This window comes from Sceloporus occidentalis, unplaced genomic scaffold (genome assembly GCF_023333645.1).
Source record: "Sceloporus occidentalis isolate IW3139 unplaced genomic scaffold, rSceOcc1.0.p SCAF_5, whole genome shotgun sequence".
NCBI classification, from domain to species: Eukaryota; Metazoa; Chordata; class Lepidosauria; order Squamata; family Phrynosomatidae; genus Sceloporus; species Sceloporus occidentalis.
In genome coordinates this window covers 45,512,764-45,532,960 of record NW_028316985.1, presented here as the reverse complement: position 1 = coordinate 45,532,960, position 20,197 = coordinate 45,512,764, and the positions used below count along the sequence as shown (strand labels likewise).

General features: G+C 39.5%; 1 protein-coding gene across 1 annotated transcript in view; it reads right to left on the bottom strand.

Moving 5' to 3' along the window:
• The window catches only part of LOC149312111 (decorin-like), a 44,981-nt gene extending 26,975 nt beyond the window's left edge, over positions 1-18,006 (bottom strand). The window contains exons 1-2 of the mRNA XM_089523980.1: positions 17,604-18,006; positions 7,860-8,100 (exon numbers count right to left, since the gene is read on the bottom strand). Of these exons, the coding sequence (XP_089380106.1) occupies positions 7,860-8,064 (205 nt within the window). The 5' untranslated portion in view covers positions 8,065-8,100; positions 17,604-18,006. The remainder of the gene's footprint in view (positions 1-7,859; positions 8,101-17,603) is intronic.
• Positions 18,007-20,197: the final 2,191 nt, after the last annotated feature.

Genomic DNA, 20,197 nt, shown 5'->3' with positions numbered 1-20,197 from the left:
CATTCAGGTATCAGACATATTGTCTCACATGCCACTCTGATAAGATGTAGGTTGTGCATCATCATTGCTATGTTGAAATTAGACACAAGCTTAATATCAGTGACTTTTCCCTTCTAAACTGATGCTTGATAATGAAGATCCTATAGTCCTTTGTATTATTGTTACTTGCCATACTTCCATTGTTTTCCAGACTACTTGCACCTGCAATCACCTTATGCGCACAGAATAACTCATACCTACTCTACAAAGCCAGGTTTCCCCTAGCCTATTCAAAATGCCCATAGGAATTAGTCCATTGGAATAATTTCCTTGGATCATCATCTTTGATTTATTCAGCTCCTCCTCTTGTGACTCAACTTAGGACCAAAACAGATGGACCCAAAGGGGCAGTTTGATGCTGCCCCTTTGATTGTGGGATTGGGCCAGCAGATCCTTTTTGCAGTTCTTTTTTGCGCTGGAAAAATCCACCTTTTCTGCCACTGCATTAGGTTTTAGGCGTTCCTGTGGCATTTGGTGTCTAAATGTCAAGTGGAGTTCTAAGTGGAGTTTCTAAGAAACTCCGTGACAAGATTGAGCTGTTCAGGCCACCCCACCCAAACTCCTTCCCTCTCTAATGGTGGATCCAACTGGGAATCTGCATTGCCCTGTCTGATGCAAGAAAAGGGTTGCCTGGCCATGTAGGTGCAGCCAGGTTCCCCGTTTCCTCATCAGAGCTTCTCAGTTGGATCCACCACCCAGAAAGATAAGAGCAGTGCACAGGTCCTGGGTTGGTGTGAGGACAGGTGTATGAACAACTGCCTAGCTGCACAATGTCTTTGGAGCTTATCCCATGGCATTTTAATTTGGTTTACCTCTATCCGGTTTAAACCTTAATTTGGGTGGCATCCTCATATTTATTGCACAAACTTAACATGTGCTAGGCAGCACTATCTGGCAATGCATGTGCATGTGGAAAATGCAATGGCAAAATGCTTCATAAAAAAAGAACCACATGGGATTCATGTGAGTAACTAGGGATGATGCCATGTATTCATTAATATTTGAATGTATTAAGTAGGAAGCTACCCAATATTCAAATGTTCTCATCCACCATGACAATGAGATTTTTGGACTGGCCTTAAAAGTCAAGCGTTTTATTCAGTTCTCATTGCCTTTTCATAAAAACAACAACACTATTTTGTATATTTTTTAATTTTTATATATATTTTTTAAAAAAGTAAAATATTCCTTTGGTTGATTCAACAACACCTCTAATTGCTACACTGTACTATCAGTGCTTAAGAAATAATACTCTGTCCTTAGACTCTTGTACTCACCAAAGATCAACAAGAAGTGGTTTTAGATCCTTGACACCCACATGATTAGAAATCTCCCTTACATGGTCCATTTCTACCCCCTACAAATTGGTTGAAAGTCCCATGTGATGTTTCTGTGAACACCATCCATCACTATAAACCAATAAGAGATTTTGATGCATGCAGGGGTTCCCCGGACATCAAAAGAGAGTCTACTAGCCTTGATACATTCTGGGGAAAGAAAACTGAGGTAATGAATTTCACTTTGGCACTTGAGTGTAGGCAAAGATTAAATTCACACAAATCTGATGTAAGAAATGACAGTTTTCAAAGGTTTTCCAGCACACTTTTTCAAAAAATTGTCCCAAACTGCATCTTTCATTAGCCTGTTACATTCTGAGCTGACCCTCCAGAATTATATAACTGCTAATATGTCTGAAGTGCAAGATTCATTCTACCACTGTGTCTAAAGTAGATTGAAGTCCACAAATGCTTATGACTCAGTTAATCTTAAAGGTGCTGCTAGACTCCTCCTAACCCCTTTCCTTTCAACTCTATTTTGTTTGTTTGTTTAAATAGGGGCAAAGGACTTTCCATTTCACTACAGGGCTAGTATATAACAAAAGTGATTTCATTTTGCTGTTACTGACATGTGTTGCCTTGTGCACCTCCTAAATTTATCTCTCTATTCTCAGAGGTTTCCTAAGAAACTAAATTCCCTCTGCCTCCACCATACAGGACAAACAAACCTGGGTCTCAAAAGGAGGTACTTTGTGAATGAGGAAGGAAAACTTGCTTTTTTAAATTCCTTTCATTCCCAGTCACCTTATGGCCACAAGGGGTTGGCCTAACTATTCTGTCTATATGAAACCTGCCTCACTAATACCTTAAGCAGCATGTAGGCCTGTGACTGTAACATCATCATGTTTCTTCTCCTGTATTATTTTTAACCAGTTTTGCCAGATGAAAAAGGCAACTGAAATTTGAAAGCTACTGTGATCATTCTGCACCCTTTTGATTGGTAATATGAAAGGTATTACATTACCTAAATTACCACTCAACTTTTGTATATTTAGGCAATTGCTTCTGGCTGTTATTTTTGGCACTTTTATTCCCTCTGGACCTGTTGAGATTCAGCTAAAATCATAAGAGTGACACAGTGTTTTGAGTGTTGGGCTGCAACTCTGGAGATCAGGGTTTGATTCTTCTTGATCACCATCATTAAAGATGGACCTATTGATCACAATCCCCCATTCATATGAATCCAAGTAGAAATTAAACTCTGTCTTTTTTTATTTTGACTAGATGAAGACTTTTTACCATCATGTATGTATTATTCTACTTCTCTGTATTAGGATACTCTTAACTCTCAGTGCCTAACTGTTTGGTAAATTACCATCAATGTCAATTAAGAAAATATAATCAATGTTTGTACCTTTTGCTGCTGAATTTCTCTATGCACCCAAGCACGTGTCAAAATACCTGCCAACCGAGGTAATCTTCCTTGCATCCAATGAAGTGGCTCTAGTCCAAGAAAGTTTATGCCAAGTAAAATTTGTGAGGTTGAAGACTATAAGAGTGTTGTTTTTGCAAAAATACTAGATCAATGAAGAAGAACCAGTTGTTGTTTTTTTCCTGATTTATCCTCACATACAGTGTGTCAAATTTGAGTGACTCTTAAATCTGTTTTTCAAGAGTTGTTGTTGTTGTGTGCCTTCAAGTCATTTCCAATTTGTAGTGACCGTAAGGCAACCCAGTTATGGGATTTTCCTGGCAACATTTGCTCAGAGGAGGTTTGCCATTGCCTCCCCCTGAGGCTGAGAGCATGTGACTTGCCAAAGGTCATCCTGTGGGTTTCACAAGCAAGGAATAGAACCCTGATCTACAGAGTTGCAGCCCAAAACTCAAATACTGTGCCACTCTTATGATTTTAGCTGAATTTCAACCAGATTCTTCCTATTCAATGCTTTTGATTCAAAACAATGGCCAAGAATTAGTCAACTGTTTAAAAAACCTTGAAAATTTTGTTTCCACCCAAACTGTTCAGCATTTAAGTAGATATCAATATGACTATCTCTCTCTCTTTTTTACAGTACTCTTTATTCTTCTTGTATATTAAAAAACATATCATATATAACATATCTAAACAAACAAATATCACCGAAACACATAACAAATAACAAAAACTAGCATCACACATAATTATTTCCTGATGTCTTTGTATTCTTTTTGTTATTAAAATACTAAATTTTTACAAACTTCAAAAATTATCTCTGATTTCTAATGCCAAATACAAAGGTATTTTGCTTTAGTTTTTTCTAAGGAAAGCAGGAACATAGTGCTTTGTCAAGGCATAACATAACATTTTCTTCATCTTTTGTCTGTGCCATATCTATCTGTGCCACCCCTTTGAGTGTTGGATCGGGGCCATGGCAACCGTATGCCACGGCTCTGATTCAGAGGTTTTTGGGCCCAAAAAGGAAGGGCAAAATGCTGCTACTTTTTGGGCCAGAAAAGAGGCGCTTTTTTCACTGCCACTCCAGCTCTTCTGCACTCCTGTGGTATGTGGTGCCTGGTCGCTGCACTGCAGGAATGCCCCAAGATTACCCACCATCTGATCAGATGGACAGCACGGCGCTGGACTGGGCACAGAGTTGGGGCATGCAGCATGCAGTCCCCACACCCCCACACCACTGGGAAGCCGGTTCAAATTGCTGGTCTGTTCAGCCACCATTATTTCCCTTCTAACATTAATTCATACTGTTATACATTCAGTTGATTTCTTTTCATTATATCCCAATTAACAAACCTTCCCTTCTAAACTGATAACCATAGCTTTACTTCTTTTTTCTTTTAAGTAGTTAATAAGGGATTCCATTCCATCTTGAAGTTGACCATTGGTTTCTTTTTTTTACTAAATATGTTATTTTGTCCATTTCCATATAGTCGTATGATATCAGTATGGCCATGAAACCCAGCCAACTAAACCATCCATGGACCTTTCCCCTCCACAACTGAATATTCAGATCAAATGGAATTTAAACATAAATAAGTGGTATTAGTGTAATATTTTCTTGTTCCACCCTTGCACCACAGGGAAAATAAAGTCTGGACAACAGACAAGTAGAGTTGTTATAGCATGACATAATTAAATCAGTCAGAATTTGAAATCTCCAACCATTGGCACAAAGTACTAGTGCTAGTGTGGGAAGTTACAGGAGATGAAGTTTCTGCTTAGTTCCTTTAGTGATTTAGAATTAAGCAACAATGTCCTGAGTGTAGTAATGTATGTGATATGCCAGAGATATAATTATAATTGCTGATATAATTATAATCTTCAAATGAGTAGCATTCTCTTATAGAACTCCAACTAAACAAAGTGGTTGTGAACTCACTTTACATTGTTTTCTCTGAGCAGAATGTTTTAGATCACCTAGCAGTGAAATCTAATAATTTCCATTTATACATTGAGGGGTGAATTTGTTTTTGCAAAGTGATAAAGATCTATAAGTGGAATAGCCAGAGCAAAATAAAATGAAATAGAGAGTTCTATTTCAGAACTGTTTTTGAAGCTTTAGAAAAGATTTAATTTCCTGTTTTGTTTGTGATTTTTTTTGAAGAAAAAGTGAAAGATATAAGGGAAAAAATATTTTAATTGGATCCAAGATTTGTAAACTCTTGAAAAAGTTCTGAGAGCCTCATGGAAGGTTTTCTTCCTCTATATCGTAAAATCTTTTTGTTACTGACTCTCGTCCATTGAAAAGCTAAATATGGATGACTATTTATACATAGTCATTTATCTGTGAGAGATATGACTATGCTGCAACATCAATTAATCTTTATTTTTAGAAGTTTAATCTGTTCAAATGTATAAATGATCTTGCATGTATCTCTAATATTCACATATTTCCATGTACTATCAGCACTACTAGAAATTCATATCCATGAGCCACGAGAAATACTAGAAAAATAGGAATCAAACACTCTCTTAAGCCAAAAGAGTACAGAAGAAAAGATTCAGAAAAAGCAAATGTTCACTGGTAAATTTCAAGGCCAATTAAACACATTAATAAATTCCCACATTTCATTCCCACACCAATTACTGAATAATTAAGGAGAATACTTCTAGTGGTATGGATGTAGATCATAAAGCAAGATGGAAAAACCATAAGCTTCAGTTCAAGACACAGCATGACACATTTTTCTATCATTTGTAGATCAGTTTTGAAATTTACTAATAAGAAATCTTGTGTTATGAAACTTTTTTTAGACATTTAGAATCTGTAGATAATAACAAAAATGATTTACTGGTAAAGTTAGGAAAATGATTATGACATTTCATCCTGCTGGCCTTTAGAATGACTGGGGAATACCCTGACTTGGCAGTTTTCTGGCAATTGCATGATTCATGTTGTTGTAGTTGGCCCACTTTGTCTTTGCTATGGAGATTACTAGATATTCATTGAGAAGGGCTAGAGGAAGATGTCTCAATTGAAAGTGAAGGTTTAGAAACATCCAGTGATGTGTCAAGTGTTAGCCATGATAATTTTGAGAAGTGACCTGTTATCAAATTGAAGTAATGTCCCTTTGACTTCTAACTACTCAGGGAAGGGGAATGAGTAGGAATGGGTGAAGCTAAAGCTTAATGAGTGAAGCTAAACAAATAGTACTTGTCTTCAGTTGCTTCTACTTCATTCTGATTCCTAAATATGAGTCCCCTTCACCCAAAAATCTGTCCTTTACCCTGGACAGTTTCTGGGGTATTGCTATCTCTTGCATAAGAGAGTTGTTCACTGCAGCAATATACAAACCTTCCCTCTTTTATAACCACAAGTATTATATACAGTGGACACTTTTTATATGCTGGGTTTTGGTTCCAAGATCCCCTGTGGATAACAAAATCCATGGATGCTCAAGTCCCATTAAATATAATGACATAGCAAAATGGGGTCCCTTATAAAAAAAAATGGAAAATCAAAGTTTGATATTTGAAATTTGTACTTTTTAAAAACATTTTCAAACAATGGATGCTTGGATGCTTGTATAAAAATTTTGTATATAAGAAGGGCCGACTGTAGTAGAGATGTGATTAAGATGCAATTTTGATATTTTAAAACTATCCTGATTTTTTAATTTTCCTAACAGAACAATATTAGTATAAACCTAGCTATAGCTCAGAGATCCACCATGGTGTAGTGTTCTAAACGTTGGACTAGGGCATTGGAAGGCCAAGGTTCGAATCTCCACTCAGCCATGGAAACCCACTAGGTGACCTTGGGCAAATCACACTCACTCAGCTCAGAGGAAGGCAAAGGAAAATTCCCTCTCAAGAAATTCTGTACGAAACCTCCCCCCATAGGGTCATCCTAGAGTTGCCATAAGTCAGAAATGACTTGAAGGCACAAGAATACAACAGCAAAGCAATAGCATGGGCACAATGTCACTGATTAAGAAGATAACATCTTATCTTTATAAACTGACAATTGCATGTAGAGACATGTAATTCACATAAGCACAGAAATGCCGTGCTGCAGGTAGGATAAATAACCCTTTAGCAAAAAATTCCTGTAAACCAAAAACAGAACAATACATTTGTCAATGACACAGGAAAATGTTGTATTTAATAAATCTTAGTTTAGATGATGCAGGGGAAGAAGGGCTTCTTCTTTCTCTTCCGAAGCTATTATTTACTGTTCTAAATCATTGAGGTTTTACACAAAATAAACTTGATTCCTCCTTGCCAAAATGTCTTTTTCTCGCTCTAGACAAGTCAAATGTAATGCTCCTCCAACACTGGACTCTAAATGACTGTGGCGTCTTTTTCCCACTTGCAGGATAATGTTTTGATGGTGTCCCAGAAATCCCTTTCATCCATTACTTGCAGAAGTCACCTGAGCCTTGGTCTGTTTCTGCCTCCCAGTGAAAAAACACTGATTCTTTTATTCTGTTTGTATGGAGTTTATTTCCTACTTCCTGACTTGTATGTCTGATCTCTGCTTCATCTTCCTGTCCAGAAAGCTTTAATTTCATTTCATTTTCATCTATTTTAATCTGTCTTTCTGCTTACATGGGAACAAATATCTAAGCATCTATACAGTGAGCCCTTGGTATCCACTGGGGTTTGGTTCCAGGAGCCCCTGTGGATACCAAAATCTGGGGATGCTCAAGTCCCATTAAATACAATGGCACAGTAAAATGGTGCCCCTTATATAAAATGGGAAAATCAATGTTTGCTTTGATGAATTTATATATATTTACAATATTTTCAAACTGTAGATGCTTGAATCCATGGATAAAAAATCCATGGATACAGAGGGTTGACAAGTTATCATTGGAGAGTAAAATCTTGATATTTAGATCATGATGGAATCATTTATCGCATTACTAATCTGCCCAAACTGAATCAAATAAAAGAAAACATTAGTAGTCATATGTTCAGTGTTCCACATTAACAACATCAACAACCACATGGCATCCCACTCATTGCGTCCATTAACCACTGCTGTTTCCTCATGGGCAGGAGCCCTATGTAACGTAATTAAAGTAAAGTTTTATTCAGCTTACCTAAATCAGAGCACTGCACAACCCGAAGGTGGCATTGACAACGGAATGGGCATACTGCCATTGGAGGATATCCTGGAGATCCTGTAGGTTCAGGTGTTCCAGAACCTGCTTCATCTTCAAGCATAAAGTCAAACAAGCCTTTTTGATGGAATGGCTTGGCCAAGCATAGTGGCAGGAGTAGAAGGAAGAAGATAGCCACCTTCATGGTTCAGTTCATCTATTCAAAAGAGCAGCAGTGAATCTAGAAGGCAATTTGAAGGTGCACAAATTAGCTATGTACTGGGGTTGAGATATTTTACACTTGTAAAAGATGTTCAAGATTAATTTGGTCTAGGATCCATTTCGGCAGTCCATGGTATCTGTAAAATGTTTTTCCAGCACTATATTTTAAATGTGTTTATTCTCTTCCTGTCAGCATTTTTCTAACTTTCACAACCATACACAGAAATCAGAAAGACAAGGGTATTTTACATATGGTATTAATGGTCTAAATTCTATTGTTATTTCCTGTAACAATAGAGCCATTGGATAAATTGGATTTGCCTACATGTTGAGTCACCATTCAACAACTGATTCAATGAATCTACTCTAGTTGGAGCTAGACAACAGGATTCCAGCCATACCTTTTAAATATTTGATATTTAAGTTTTGGTCTATCAGTGCTGTGGGCCCTTTACAAATGGGAACCCAAGTACGTACTCTTTTAGATGCCCCCAACCCTAGTACATACAGAGTACATACAAAATGGCGGCACCCTGTCCACATGGGCACCGCCATTACGGCATCACGGCCACGCCGCCTCCAAATGGAGCAGTGCGGATGTGACATACTGGTGCCATGGAAGGGCGCCTGTGGTGCCCTTTCTGCGGTGCTGGAAGGAGCTCCATTTTGGAGCTCCTTCTTGGTTTTGTGTCGCTGGCACAGCCATTACATGGCTGCGCCAGCAACACAAAGGAGAAAGGGGCCGAGTGGCCCCTTTCTCCCTTTCCCCGCCACTGTTGTCCTTTCCAGGCCGCAGGGAAGCGGCCCTTTGCTGCTTCTCCGCGGCCTGGAAAAGCGGCAGATTGGGGCCTCAGGGCTGCTGCTGTGGCAACTGAAGCCCCAATCCATTGGGGAAAGGGGTGAGTACAAGCCGCCCCAAAGGAGCGGTCTGTAAACTGCCATAGTTTGTTTAAAAATGAATTAAAGCAATGCATTTATATAATTTATGCAGGAAACAAGTAGGTGCTTCTAACACAGAAATTAACAAAGAACATTGGAGACAATTGTAGGTACATTGGTTTGAACAGTTTGATTTTACTTTAATATATTAGTGACAGCCTGGAATGTTAAAATTCTGCAGAATAATTAAGGGAGGAAACCACATCTACCATTTTCCAGTTCTTAGTCAATACAGAAACCGGGATGAATTACACTCTTCCCATGTGTTTTCATTATGGTGGTTCTCTCTCTCTCTCTTTTCTTTTTCTTTGTCTTTAAAAAAAATCTGCCAGGATGGCAAGATCATATGAAAGGAACATTTAGCTGTCTAAAGCACATCTCATTTAGTGTTTTAAATAAAAGGTTCCATTTCACATTGGTTATTCTTGGCTTCCTTGAAGGTGAGTCAACATTTAATTCAGTTTTCAATGGTCTACTGCAACACTGCAGGTAGCCTTCAAGAGATAAAAATGTCAGCAAGACCCTTTGCATCTATGTTAGATATTGAACAAGCTCATGTTGACTTGAAATATAAGATGTTTTGAAAGGCATGGAGTAGGAAAAGGAGGAGCCAGAAGAGTGGTGGCAATTCACATAGTTGCAGGTGGAGTCCATCTTACTAAGGAGGCAAATCCACTCCAAGTAGAGCTATCAAATCCTATCTGCAAACGTATTTATGCTCTTTTCTGAGCTGATAGATCTCATTCATGTGTTGCCATGAAAAACATTCTCATGTTTCTACCCAGTACCAGCAACATATGTCAACAGAAACCACATGGGATGAGTGGATAACTGTTATTTACTACACAAGCATTGCCTTGGTGGCATTGGTATGGAAAGAAATCACATCATCCCCTTACTTGTTTATAGATGTTATTTGTGGCATTAGACTCTGCAGAATGGAAGCAGCCCCCATATAGTATATAAACTCAACAGAAACAGCCAAAGTGACAAAGCCTCTGTATTGGAAGGCTATTACAACAGCTCAGAAAACAATGCATTGTTAATGCCTGTGCTCATGAATTTCAAAGATTTTGTTAAACTGTATTCCACTATTCATCCCCACAGAACAGAACTGATTTGTTGTGCATCAGAGGAGGCATTTCCCTTGCTCCTAAGCAGTATCTTTATTTGGCCAAGTCACAAAACTATAGACTATTTGAATTTTATCTCACTCCTTCCAAAAAAAGACATCTGGGTGCCATAAACAGATTGGTTCCAGACTATCTCAAAGAATCATAGGACCTTATCACACGAGGCACTTACAGCACTGGAATCATGGCCTAAATGCTTCAGAAGCATGGAGGTGGGATTGCCAGTCACGTTTCTGAAGCATCACTAAAGTGCGTCCCACTCTTCTCCCATTGACAAATAATCCATGGAGCAGGCATTTCAGTAACTGCATTATACAAAAAATGGCTGCTCCATGAATGCTTTGACAATGGAAGAACAGCGAAATGCCTCAATAATGTTTGAGAAGCATGAATAGCGACCCCAACTCTGCGCTTCTGAAGCATTTGGGCCGTGATTCCAGCACAGTAAGTGCCTCGTGTGATGAGCTCCATAATGTTGGAAGTCATCCAGTTCAAACCTCTGTCATACAAGAAGACACAATCAAAGGACTCCCAACATATGGCCATCCAGCTTCTGTTTAAAAACCTCCAAAGCAGGAGAGTCACCCACACTGGTTCCAGTTATTTCACTGTTGAACAACTCTTACTGTTAGGAAGTTCCTTGTAATGTGTGGGTGGAATCTCTGTTCCAGTAGTTTGCATTCATTGCTCCGTGTCCTAGTCTCTGGTTCAGCAGAAAATAAGCTTGCTCCATCCTCAATATGACATCCCTTCAAGTATTCTCCAGGCTAAACATACCCAGTTCCCTAAGTCGCTCCTCACAGGGCATGGTTTCCGGACCTTTCACCATTTTGGTTACCCTCCTCTGGACATTTACCAGCTTGTCCACATTCTACTTGAACTGTAATTTCCAGAACTGGACACAATATTCCAGGTGATGTCTGACCAAAGCAGAATAGAGTGGCACTATTGCTTCCCTTGATCCAGACACTATATCCCTATTGATGCAGCCTAGATCTGCATTTGCTTTCCTAGTTGCCACATCACATTGCTGACATGTTCAGCCTGTGGTCCTTTAAGACTCCTAGATACCTTGCACATGTACTGTCATCAAACCAGGCGTCATCCATCCTTTATCTTTATTTTTATTGCCCAAGTGTAGTATCCTACATTTTTCCCTGTTGAAATTGATTTTGTTAGTTTTGGTCCAGCTTCTAATCTGTTAAATTCATTTTAAATTCTGCTCATAGCCTCTGGGTATTAGTAATTCCTTATAATTTAGTGGCATCTGCAAATTTAATAAACATGTCCTCTGTTCCATCATCCAAGTAATTAAAGATGTTGAATATCACTGGACCCAGGACAGAACCTTGTGGCAAACCACTACTCACTTCTTTCCAGGATGAGGAGGAGCCATTGTTGAGCACCCTTTGGGTTCAGTCAGTCCACCAATTACAAATGCACATGACTGTCACATTGTCTAGCCCACATTTTACTAGCTTTTTTTGTAAGGATTTCATGGGGAACCTTGTCAAAGGCCTTACTGAAACCAAGATATGCTACATTCACAGCATTAATTTTAAATTTAAATAACCATATAACTATGTCATACTCTCTCTCACCCTCATATACAAAGCTTGTGACTTTATTTAAAAAGTAGATAAGATTAGTCTGGATGTCTTGTTTTTCAGAAACTCATGCTGACTTTTAGTAATCATGGCATTCTTTTTTGAGTGCTTGAAGACTGTCTGTTTAATGATCTGCTCTGGAATCTTTCCTGGTATTGATTTCAGGCTGACTTGGTGGTAATTATTTGGATCCTTCTCCCCCACCCTCACTCCTCCAGTCTGCTGTGACCTCTCCAGTTCTCTGGGAATTCTCAAAGATTGTTGACAGTGGTTCTGAGATCACTTCTCCCTAACAAGACTGCCTGAGTCTTGAGATCTTCAGGGAAGGGCTTTCTCTGTGTCCCATTACCATCATAGGTACAGTTGGTGAGGACATGGGAGAGACACTTTTCCATGGCTGCTCCTATGCTATGGAATTTTTCTCTCATAAGAGACTAGATTGGCCCCTTCTTTGATCTCTGTTTGCATTTTGGCAAAGTCATTTTTATTTAATTAGACCTTGGGCCCATTCACACTGAAAAAATAACCTGGTATAGGAACCCAGTTATTTCCCAGAGATGCCACAATGAAATCTCTCTGTGGCATTGATTGCCAGGAACGATTCTATCCATGACATTGATTTGCCATGATCATGGCATTTTACCCCGGGATTCTGTTCACATTTGGCAATGGGATAAAATACCATGATCCTGGCAGAAAGAGGGAAGGGGAGGAAGAGTGGAGGTGGCTGAGGGAGAGGAAGAGGAGGAATGACAAGAATGGAGGGGACAAACGGAGGCGGCTGGGAGGAAAGAGAAGAATGGAGAGGGCAAACGGAGTGGTGAAGGAGGAGGAATTAGAAGAACGGAGGGGCAAACAGAGACAAGATCAGGGTGGTGAAGGAGGAGGAGGAGAAAAGAGAAGAACGGAGGGGCAAACGGCGGCAATATCGGGGGAGGAGGAGGAAGAAGAAGAATGGAGGGGGCAAACGGAGGCAAGATCAGGAGTGGCAAAGGAGGAGGAGGAAGGAGAAGAACGGAGGGGGCAAACGGAGGCAAGATCGGGACTGGCAAAGGAGGAAAGGAGGAGGAGGAAGGAGAAGAACGGAGGCAAGATTGAGGGTGGCGAAGTAGGAGGAGGAGTAAGGACAAGAATGGAGGGTGAAAATGGAGGTGGCTGGAGGGAGGCAAGAATGGTGGTGGCTGAGAGAGAGGAGGAGGAAGGAAGGAATTGGATTGAATCAGTTTTCAAGTTCCCATTGGCAAAAAATGGTTCTTTTGAAAAGAACTGCAAGAAAACTCATGGCAAAAAAACCTGGGTTAAGGGGGATTTACACCAACCCCCCCCCCAATTTGGGTCAGAAAACCCCGGCGCAAGTATGAATGACCCCTGATTCGGGTCAGGAAACTCCAGTGCAAGTGTGAATGACCCCCCCGATTTGGGTCATGAAAACCCGACGGAAGTATGAACAACCCTCACTTAAATCGAAATGGAGACCAGGTTAAAATGCAGTGTGAATGGGCCCCTGTTTTTAACTAAGGCCCACTTTGCACAAGCCTGGGGCCAAAAGTAGGGCTTGGGAGAGTGGAGTGTCTGCTGTCTGGGTGCTATCTTGGGGCGCGCTCATTCAAATGGCACACATGATGACGACATGCTTTGTGCACTGCATCCAAACAGTGTGACGCACAAGGAACATCACCGCACTGCTCCAGGGTGCTAATGATGACTCAGCAGTGGTGGAGAAAGGAGCTGTGTTTTGTGGATCCTTTTTCCAGGTGCATTTGGTTGGTGTGGCCACGATCCCGGGGGGGGGGGGGGAATGGGGCAGCCTCTGTCCGCCCCTTTCTTCCAATCTGTACAGGCCCTAAGTGTTTTTTAATAAGATGCATTGTACTTTTCTCTCTATTATGTTAAAATGTATTTTAAATTGTTTAAAATATTTTAACAGGTTGTTGTATTGGGGCATGTAAAATCAAGAAATCAAACATGTAAACATGAAGAAGACTTGCACACAGGCCAGGAACGCCAGCATAAGGTCTTCTTGTGAAGCTCAGCTCCAGGCTGCACAGAAAAATTCCTCCCATGCAAACTGCTGCTTCTGCCTGAATAATGAATTGCTGGACAGAGACTAACAAAGAGACTTTAACGTCAAGTTCAGGATATTTGCAAACTATACAAACAAACTGCTCTGCCAAATCCACACTATACCACAACTCCAACCAACACCAACCACTATCAACCACATAGAAAATTCATCCCTCTCCCTTATATACTTTTTTCCCCTTGGGGTCTTGAACCCTTCCCCTTCCTGGGATATCACCCAGTTTCCTGTCCTGTGACAGCTATGACTTTGCACAATTGAAGCCTGCTGGTTTCACCTCCTGTGCCTGTGTTATCAGCTTCCTACAACTAAGAGCTCCTTAAATGCTGACTCATGATGGCTGCCATTTCAACTCTGGTAACCCTATCACCTTTGTCCCAGTTCCTCCTATGGTCACATCCATGCTTTGTGCTCTGACATGTTGTCATTGTGTGTCTTGAAATAACTTTGGACATAAGGCGATCCTAAAGTCAAATCTATCACAGAGTTTTCTTAGCAAGATTTGTTTGTGGGTGGGGAGGGGTTGTCTTTGCCTTTTTCTGAGGGTGAAAGAGAGTGTGATATACTAAAATCACCCAGTGGGTTTCTACGGCTGAGCAGGAATTTGAAATCTGGTTTCAAGAATCAGAGCCCAACACTCAAACCACTACACCATGCTGCCTCTCCTTTTAATAGGATTGTTTATTTAATAGTGTCTTGGGGTTTTTTTGTTTACAAAAATGTACATATTATATATTGTTTTAACTTGTAACCCTCATTTGGGAGAAATGTGGACCCACACACACACACACACTTTATTCTCATAACAACTTGATGAAGGAGATTAGGTCAAGAGATAGTAACTGGTCACTGGTCCAAGGCCAACCATTGAGTGCCAACACTGACTTGGAACATGGGCTTAAAACCAACATTCTAGGAACGTACTATATATCAAAGGCTCTCAGTTAAAATCCATAACATTGTTCTCAATAAATTCATGATGGATTAGTATATAGTGATAGGAATGCAGCTTAGGCCCTCTGGATGTTATTGGGCTACACCAGGGGTAGGATGCGGCCCAGCGAGGCCTTGGGACCGGCCCCAGCCCGGTCCTGCCGCCGATTGCCGCCGGGGCTTTTGGCGTCTCACGCGAGGGGCATGGTGGGGCAATTGTCTATAGAAGCCTCAGAAACATGCATTTATCTTAACATTTTTTTAAAAATCAGCAATTTTTTTTGCGTGTCCTCCATTTTTTATTTTAAAAGTGCCCTCTATTTGAAAATTTTGTTCTACATTTGTCCCGGTTTATTTATTTAATTTTTAAAAATTATTTAATTATTTATTTTTTGGCTTCGGCCCCCCCAGTTGTCTGAGGGACAGCAACCTGGCCCCTGGCTCAAAAGGGTTGCCTACCCCTGGGCTACACCATAAACCTGACAGCTAGCTATGCATACAGCGGCTACATGTTGAAGTCTTGCAGCATCTGGAGGGCTACAGTTTCCCTGCCTCTGTAGTAGCCTTTCTAGTCCAAAGGCATATTTTACAATTATAAGCTGTGGGGGATCCAAAACCAAAACATAATATTACATCAATGTACTGAATATTTTCCTCATTAGGCCAAGCAGGGGCCCCTTCATACCACACAATTATAGTTGGCCCTCCGTATCTACAAATTCAGTCATCTGTGGCTTGAAAATATTTTTTAAAGAGTATACATATTCAAAAAGCAAACTTTCATTATGCCATTTTAAAAAAGAGATATAATATTACTATATCATTGTATATGATGAAATTTGAGCATCCACGGATTTTGGTATTTACAGGGGTTCTGGAAGAAAACCGCAGTGGATACCCCAGGACTGCACAGGATACAGCCATAGCAGTGAAAGTGGAATCATAGCACTATAACTGTATAGTGTGGAAGAGCCACCAGTTTATAAGTAATGGCCTAAGGAAGGTTTATATGACCTTCTGTTCTTGTAGTGCTATCATGTTATCATTGTATGAAACATTTCTGTGTCCTCAATTATCAGTAACTAAACATGTTAAATGTGTTTTTTAAAATAAAAATGTAGTATTTGTTAGTAACAATCAATAGGAAATTTAGAATTTTTTGTTGATAAACAATTTCCTTCTTTATAATCATATCTAGCTACAAGCGCTTCATATGCATCTACACAGATTTCTATAGCTGAAAGAAAATCTACCATAAAGGCACATTCTACATTTTCTTAATTGACTTGGTTTACCACAGTAGAAAGCAGCAACATTTGTAGTGCTTTTTAAATGAGGGGGATATGTATGATAATAAAAAAATAAAAAATAAAAAATAAAATAAAATGAGGGGGGGAAAACTAACAATGGGTCTCTAAGTGAATCTTACTAGTCTTTAGATGTCCTAAGGAGCACTTGGGGGGGGGGGGGGATGACAAATTATCTATGGCTGGAAGCTAGCAATGGGCCTCATACTTTAATAACTGCAGTATCCTTCAATAATCATAATATTCTTTCACTTTTCTATGGCTGCAACAAATTTATTAAGGAATAAAGCCCACTGATTTCTGGGTAAATGTGCATTGATTGTGCTCCAAATTAATTTCATTGATTTTATCAGAATTTTTCATGAGGAGAACAAACAATAGTGGGGGTATATTGATTGTTTATAGCAGATTAATTCACAATGGAAAAGGTGTAAACATCTAAAGTACCAGGAAATCACTAAATAGAGCTAGAAGATAAATATATACATATACTGCAAACTATAAATGTGCAGCCCCTATAAACCATAAAAGGGAAAGCACTGTATTATGTGATGATAGATATATGTTACACTCAATGCAAGGAACTGGGACAAGAGGAGGGGGCATATTCATATTGAATTGTGTTAAAATATTTCTATCCAGGGATTTTACACTCAGCTTATCCAGGAATCAGTTAAGCCATAGTCCTTGGACTGAATGCTTGGCTTAACTGGGACTCCACAATACTTTATCTTGCCTTTAGAAAATGTAGACAATAGCAAGAATTTTTCTAGGAAGAAAAGAATCCCCAACAGTAAATTTACTCCATCAAGTTGAGATTAATTTTTGCAAGTCTTCAACAACTACTAACATATTGCATTTTACTTTCCTGAAAAATAAGAACTGTGTCTTGCAGGGTAGAAAGAACTGAGAAGTTAAAAAACATTCTTCTGGACACACTCAAGACTTCTGAAATACATTCAATTCCATTTTCAAACAGCCTGAATGTCTCCTTCTGCAGTATGTAACCTTTTACCGCAGGATAGCTCTGTTTATTTACCTTCAGCTCTTTCACTCAAGAATCCTGTTGTCTGAAATATGTAATCACTGTTTACATATGTAATATATCATTTTGCAATGTTTAGAAAGATGTCTGCTACCCTGGACATAGCACCCCTTCCACTAACTTAAAATAAAAAATGCCTTCCACTTTTCAAACTACAAAACACAAAGATTCAGTGTTGATTCCTCTCCCAACTTCATCTGCTTTAAACTTTTCATTACAACAAGAATGTGCACAGTTGTAACTGAAAAATGTTTTAAGGAGTACAACAAATCTTTATGAAAGTACAAATAACCTAAAATGGAAAATATTTTTTTTTTAAAAAAATCCACAGCTCTTGAAAATGATCCCATATAATGCAGAGGAACTGTATTAATGCTTTTGTTAAAAGTGCTGTCGTTCAGATTTCTTGTCCCCTCTAGCTTTTACTGAAGTTTTACTGTACTGTGGCAGAGTTCAAGATAATTACTGAAAACTGTACCTTTTAATCCAGGGATTTGCACCAGGCACCCTCCTAGATGAGATGCAATTAGACGAAAGATTCAAGCCAGGCAGAAGACCTTGCAGGTGTGGAAAGGAGGAGGGGTAGGTTACTGCTCAGTGACTGTCATTTGGTGGAACACCCTCCTGCTTCTTCTGTTCCAAAAGCTCAGTTAAAAAACTTAGGTTTTCTTCAATGAACAGAATCCAAGCTGCTAACACCCACTGTAGATCATATGGTAATGATATGTCTCCTGTATAGTAGCCAGAAACTTTATCAGCCCTCTCTTTTCCCCTTTGCCTTATTTCTTTTTCATGTGTTCAGGTTTCTAAGTGCTTTTACAGACTAGCACAGATGCTTGATGGCTTTTCCCCTCCTTATTTCCGTCATTTTCTTCAAAAATCACATATTTAATTGTAGGGCTCTCTAACTCTGAAGCATTTGCTTTAGTGAAAGAGAAAGAGCTAAAAAGTTTTTCTGTTTACAGACTATCTTTGACACAAGGATTAATTTTGCCAAGTGAGCAAAAATAAGCAGATATATACTGGGGGGGGGGGGGGGGGATGAGCCATCTAAGAATAAAATATTTCCAGAAATGTTTTTTTCATCTTTGTATGAGTGTATGTTTACTAGTCTCAAGGACTCGAACATGTAGTCTGTTTTGCTTATCCTAAGATAAGATTTTTGTTTATCCTAAGATACAGTGGAAGTGAGTCTTAGGCTCCAGTGAGATTTTGCTGCATAGATATGCTCAGAAGTATGTCATACAGACAGTTCTAAAAGTAATTGGAAGCTAGGAGTGGAAATTAATGAGAATGAATTTCTAAAAAATTTTTTTAATGAAAGCAAAAAACAAAATCACAAATTCCAATAATCTAGTTTTACATATTTTTAAAATTATTTATTATGGACACTATGACTATTCTGTAGAGATGTTGCAATGTAGCTTTCCAGATCTGACTGAATCTTGCCATGTTTATTAAGGAAATTATCTACAAAAATTGACATTTAAATCCATACCTTGGAGAAAGGTTCATTGAACTCAGTCTGGCTCACTTCCAAGCAAACACACCCCATAACACAGGGATGCAAGTGCCAAAGAGCACATGTAGCTTTCCTCCACTCTCACCTTTCTTGCTGTAGGTTTGTGACTGTGTGTTCAAACTTGTACCATTCTCCTTGCCCTCAGGCTGCAGCCGGGTGCAAATGAAAAGTCAATTATTGGAGCTTTTCAGGAGAGGTATAAGTTATTAGACACACAACAGTCCTTGAAGGATTTATCCAGTTCATTTTCCTGATTCTAATATCAGGCATTATGTTTATTCCCATTCCCCATAGTGGGGGACTTTAAGAAAATGGCATTTTGAACACAAGCACGTGCCAATCAAGCAAGCTCTGTGAAAGAAAGCGTGATATCCATCATCCTGAAAATAATCCTTGGTCCCTGATTAAACTCTTCTTTCTATCCTATGAGTAAAGAACTAGAAGGTGGGTAGTTTGGTTCTGGCACAGCTAGAGCTGTCCTTCTTTCCAGTAAGTACACATTTGCATAGATCCTCAGAAATGCCTATCTATACACCACACAATCAGATGCTTTGACTGGCAGAAGGAGCAGAACTCATAAACTGGAGATTTCAATTGAATCCATTGCTTGAGGGCAAATTTGAGCACCAAAGGGTTTTAGTCTCTTCAAGCTTTGGGTCTCCCTTCCCACCATCCCTCCAGCTTTTTTGAACTAATTCACTCCTAAGTTTTAGGCATTGCCCTGATCTTCAGTAGCAGCCAGTTGGTGGGATAGAATGGAATTTTCAATGTGGGTCAATTGGTTTCCTTATCTGGAGGATTTTCACTTCCTCCCTGGCAAATTGTTTTTTGCATCCACATCTTTGGAGAGCAGCTAGGCTTATACAGCTCTCCACCAAATGTGTGGGGTACCTCCAGATATCTTGAAGGTAGGGTCCACAGGCTTGCAGGCTGCTTTTACTATTAGGAGGAGGTGGAGGAATCACAGAACAATTCATTTTGCAATGGGACCCTACCCCTAATACTTCCCTTGGTCTTCACAGCTGACAGGTTGGGATGAGCGTGGTTGGCAGGTGGATGAACCAAAGTATTGAATTCAATTTGAGCTGTAACTAATGAAAATGTGGCATTTTCATAGAGCACAATATGTTTGAACCCCCCACTCCACCCTGATGATTTTTTGCCAAAAATGCATGACTACTGAGATGCCATTCTTTTTCAGAATAACAAAAATGAATAACCCATCTTTTGGAAACTTTGAGTCCATGTAGAAGCTACAGAACATTAATATTCTTTCTCTACTACACACTGAAAATGATAATGGGCCAGTCTTTCCAAAGATGCATTGAGATATCCATAGGTAAATATGACCCTGCCAAGATCAATCCTGTCAAGGCCTGTTTTTCCAGTACCAACTTTATTCCAGCTTGGGTCTGCATTGTTGTGTGAACCTTTCTTTCCCTGCATGGAAATTCATACAAATTTCTGTATATACTTTTGAAAATGGCATGTTGAGGACATCTTCCCAATGGATGCATTGCTATATGCCCTTTCCTCATTGATTGCCTCTA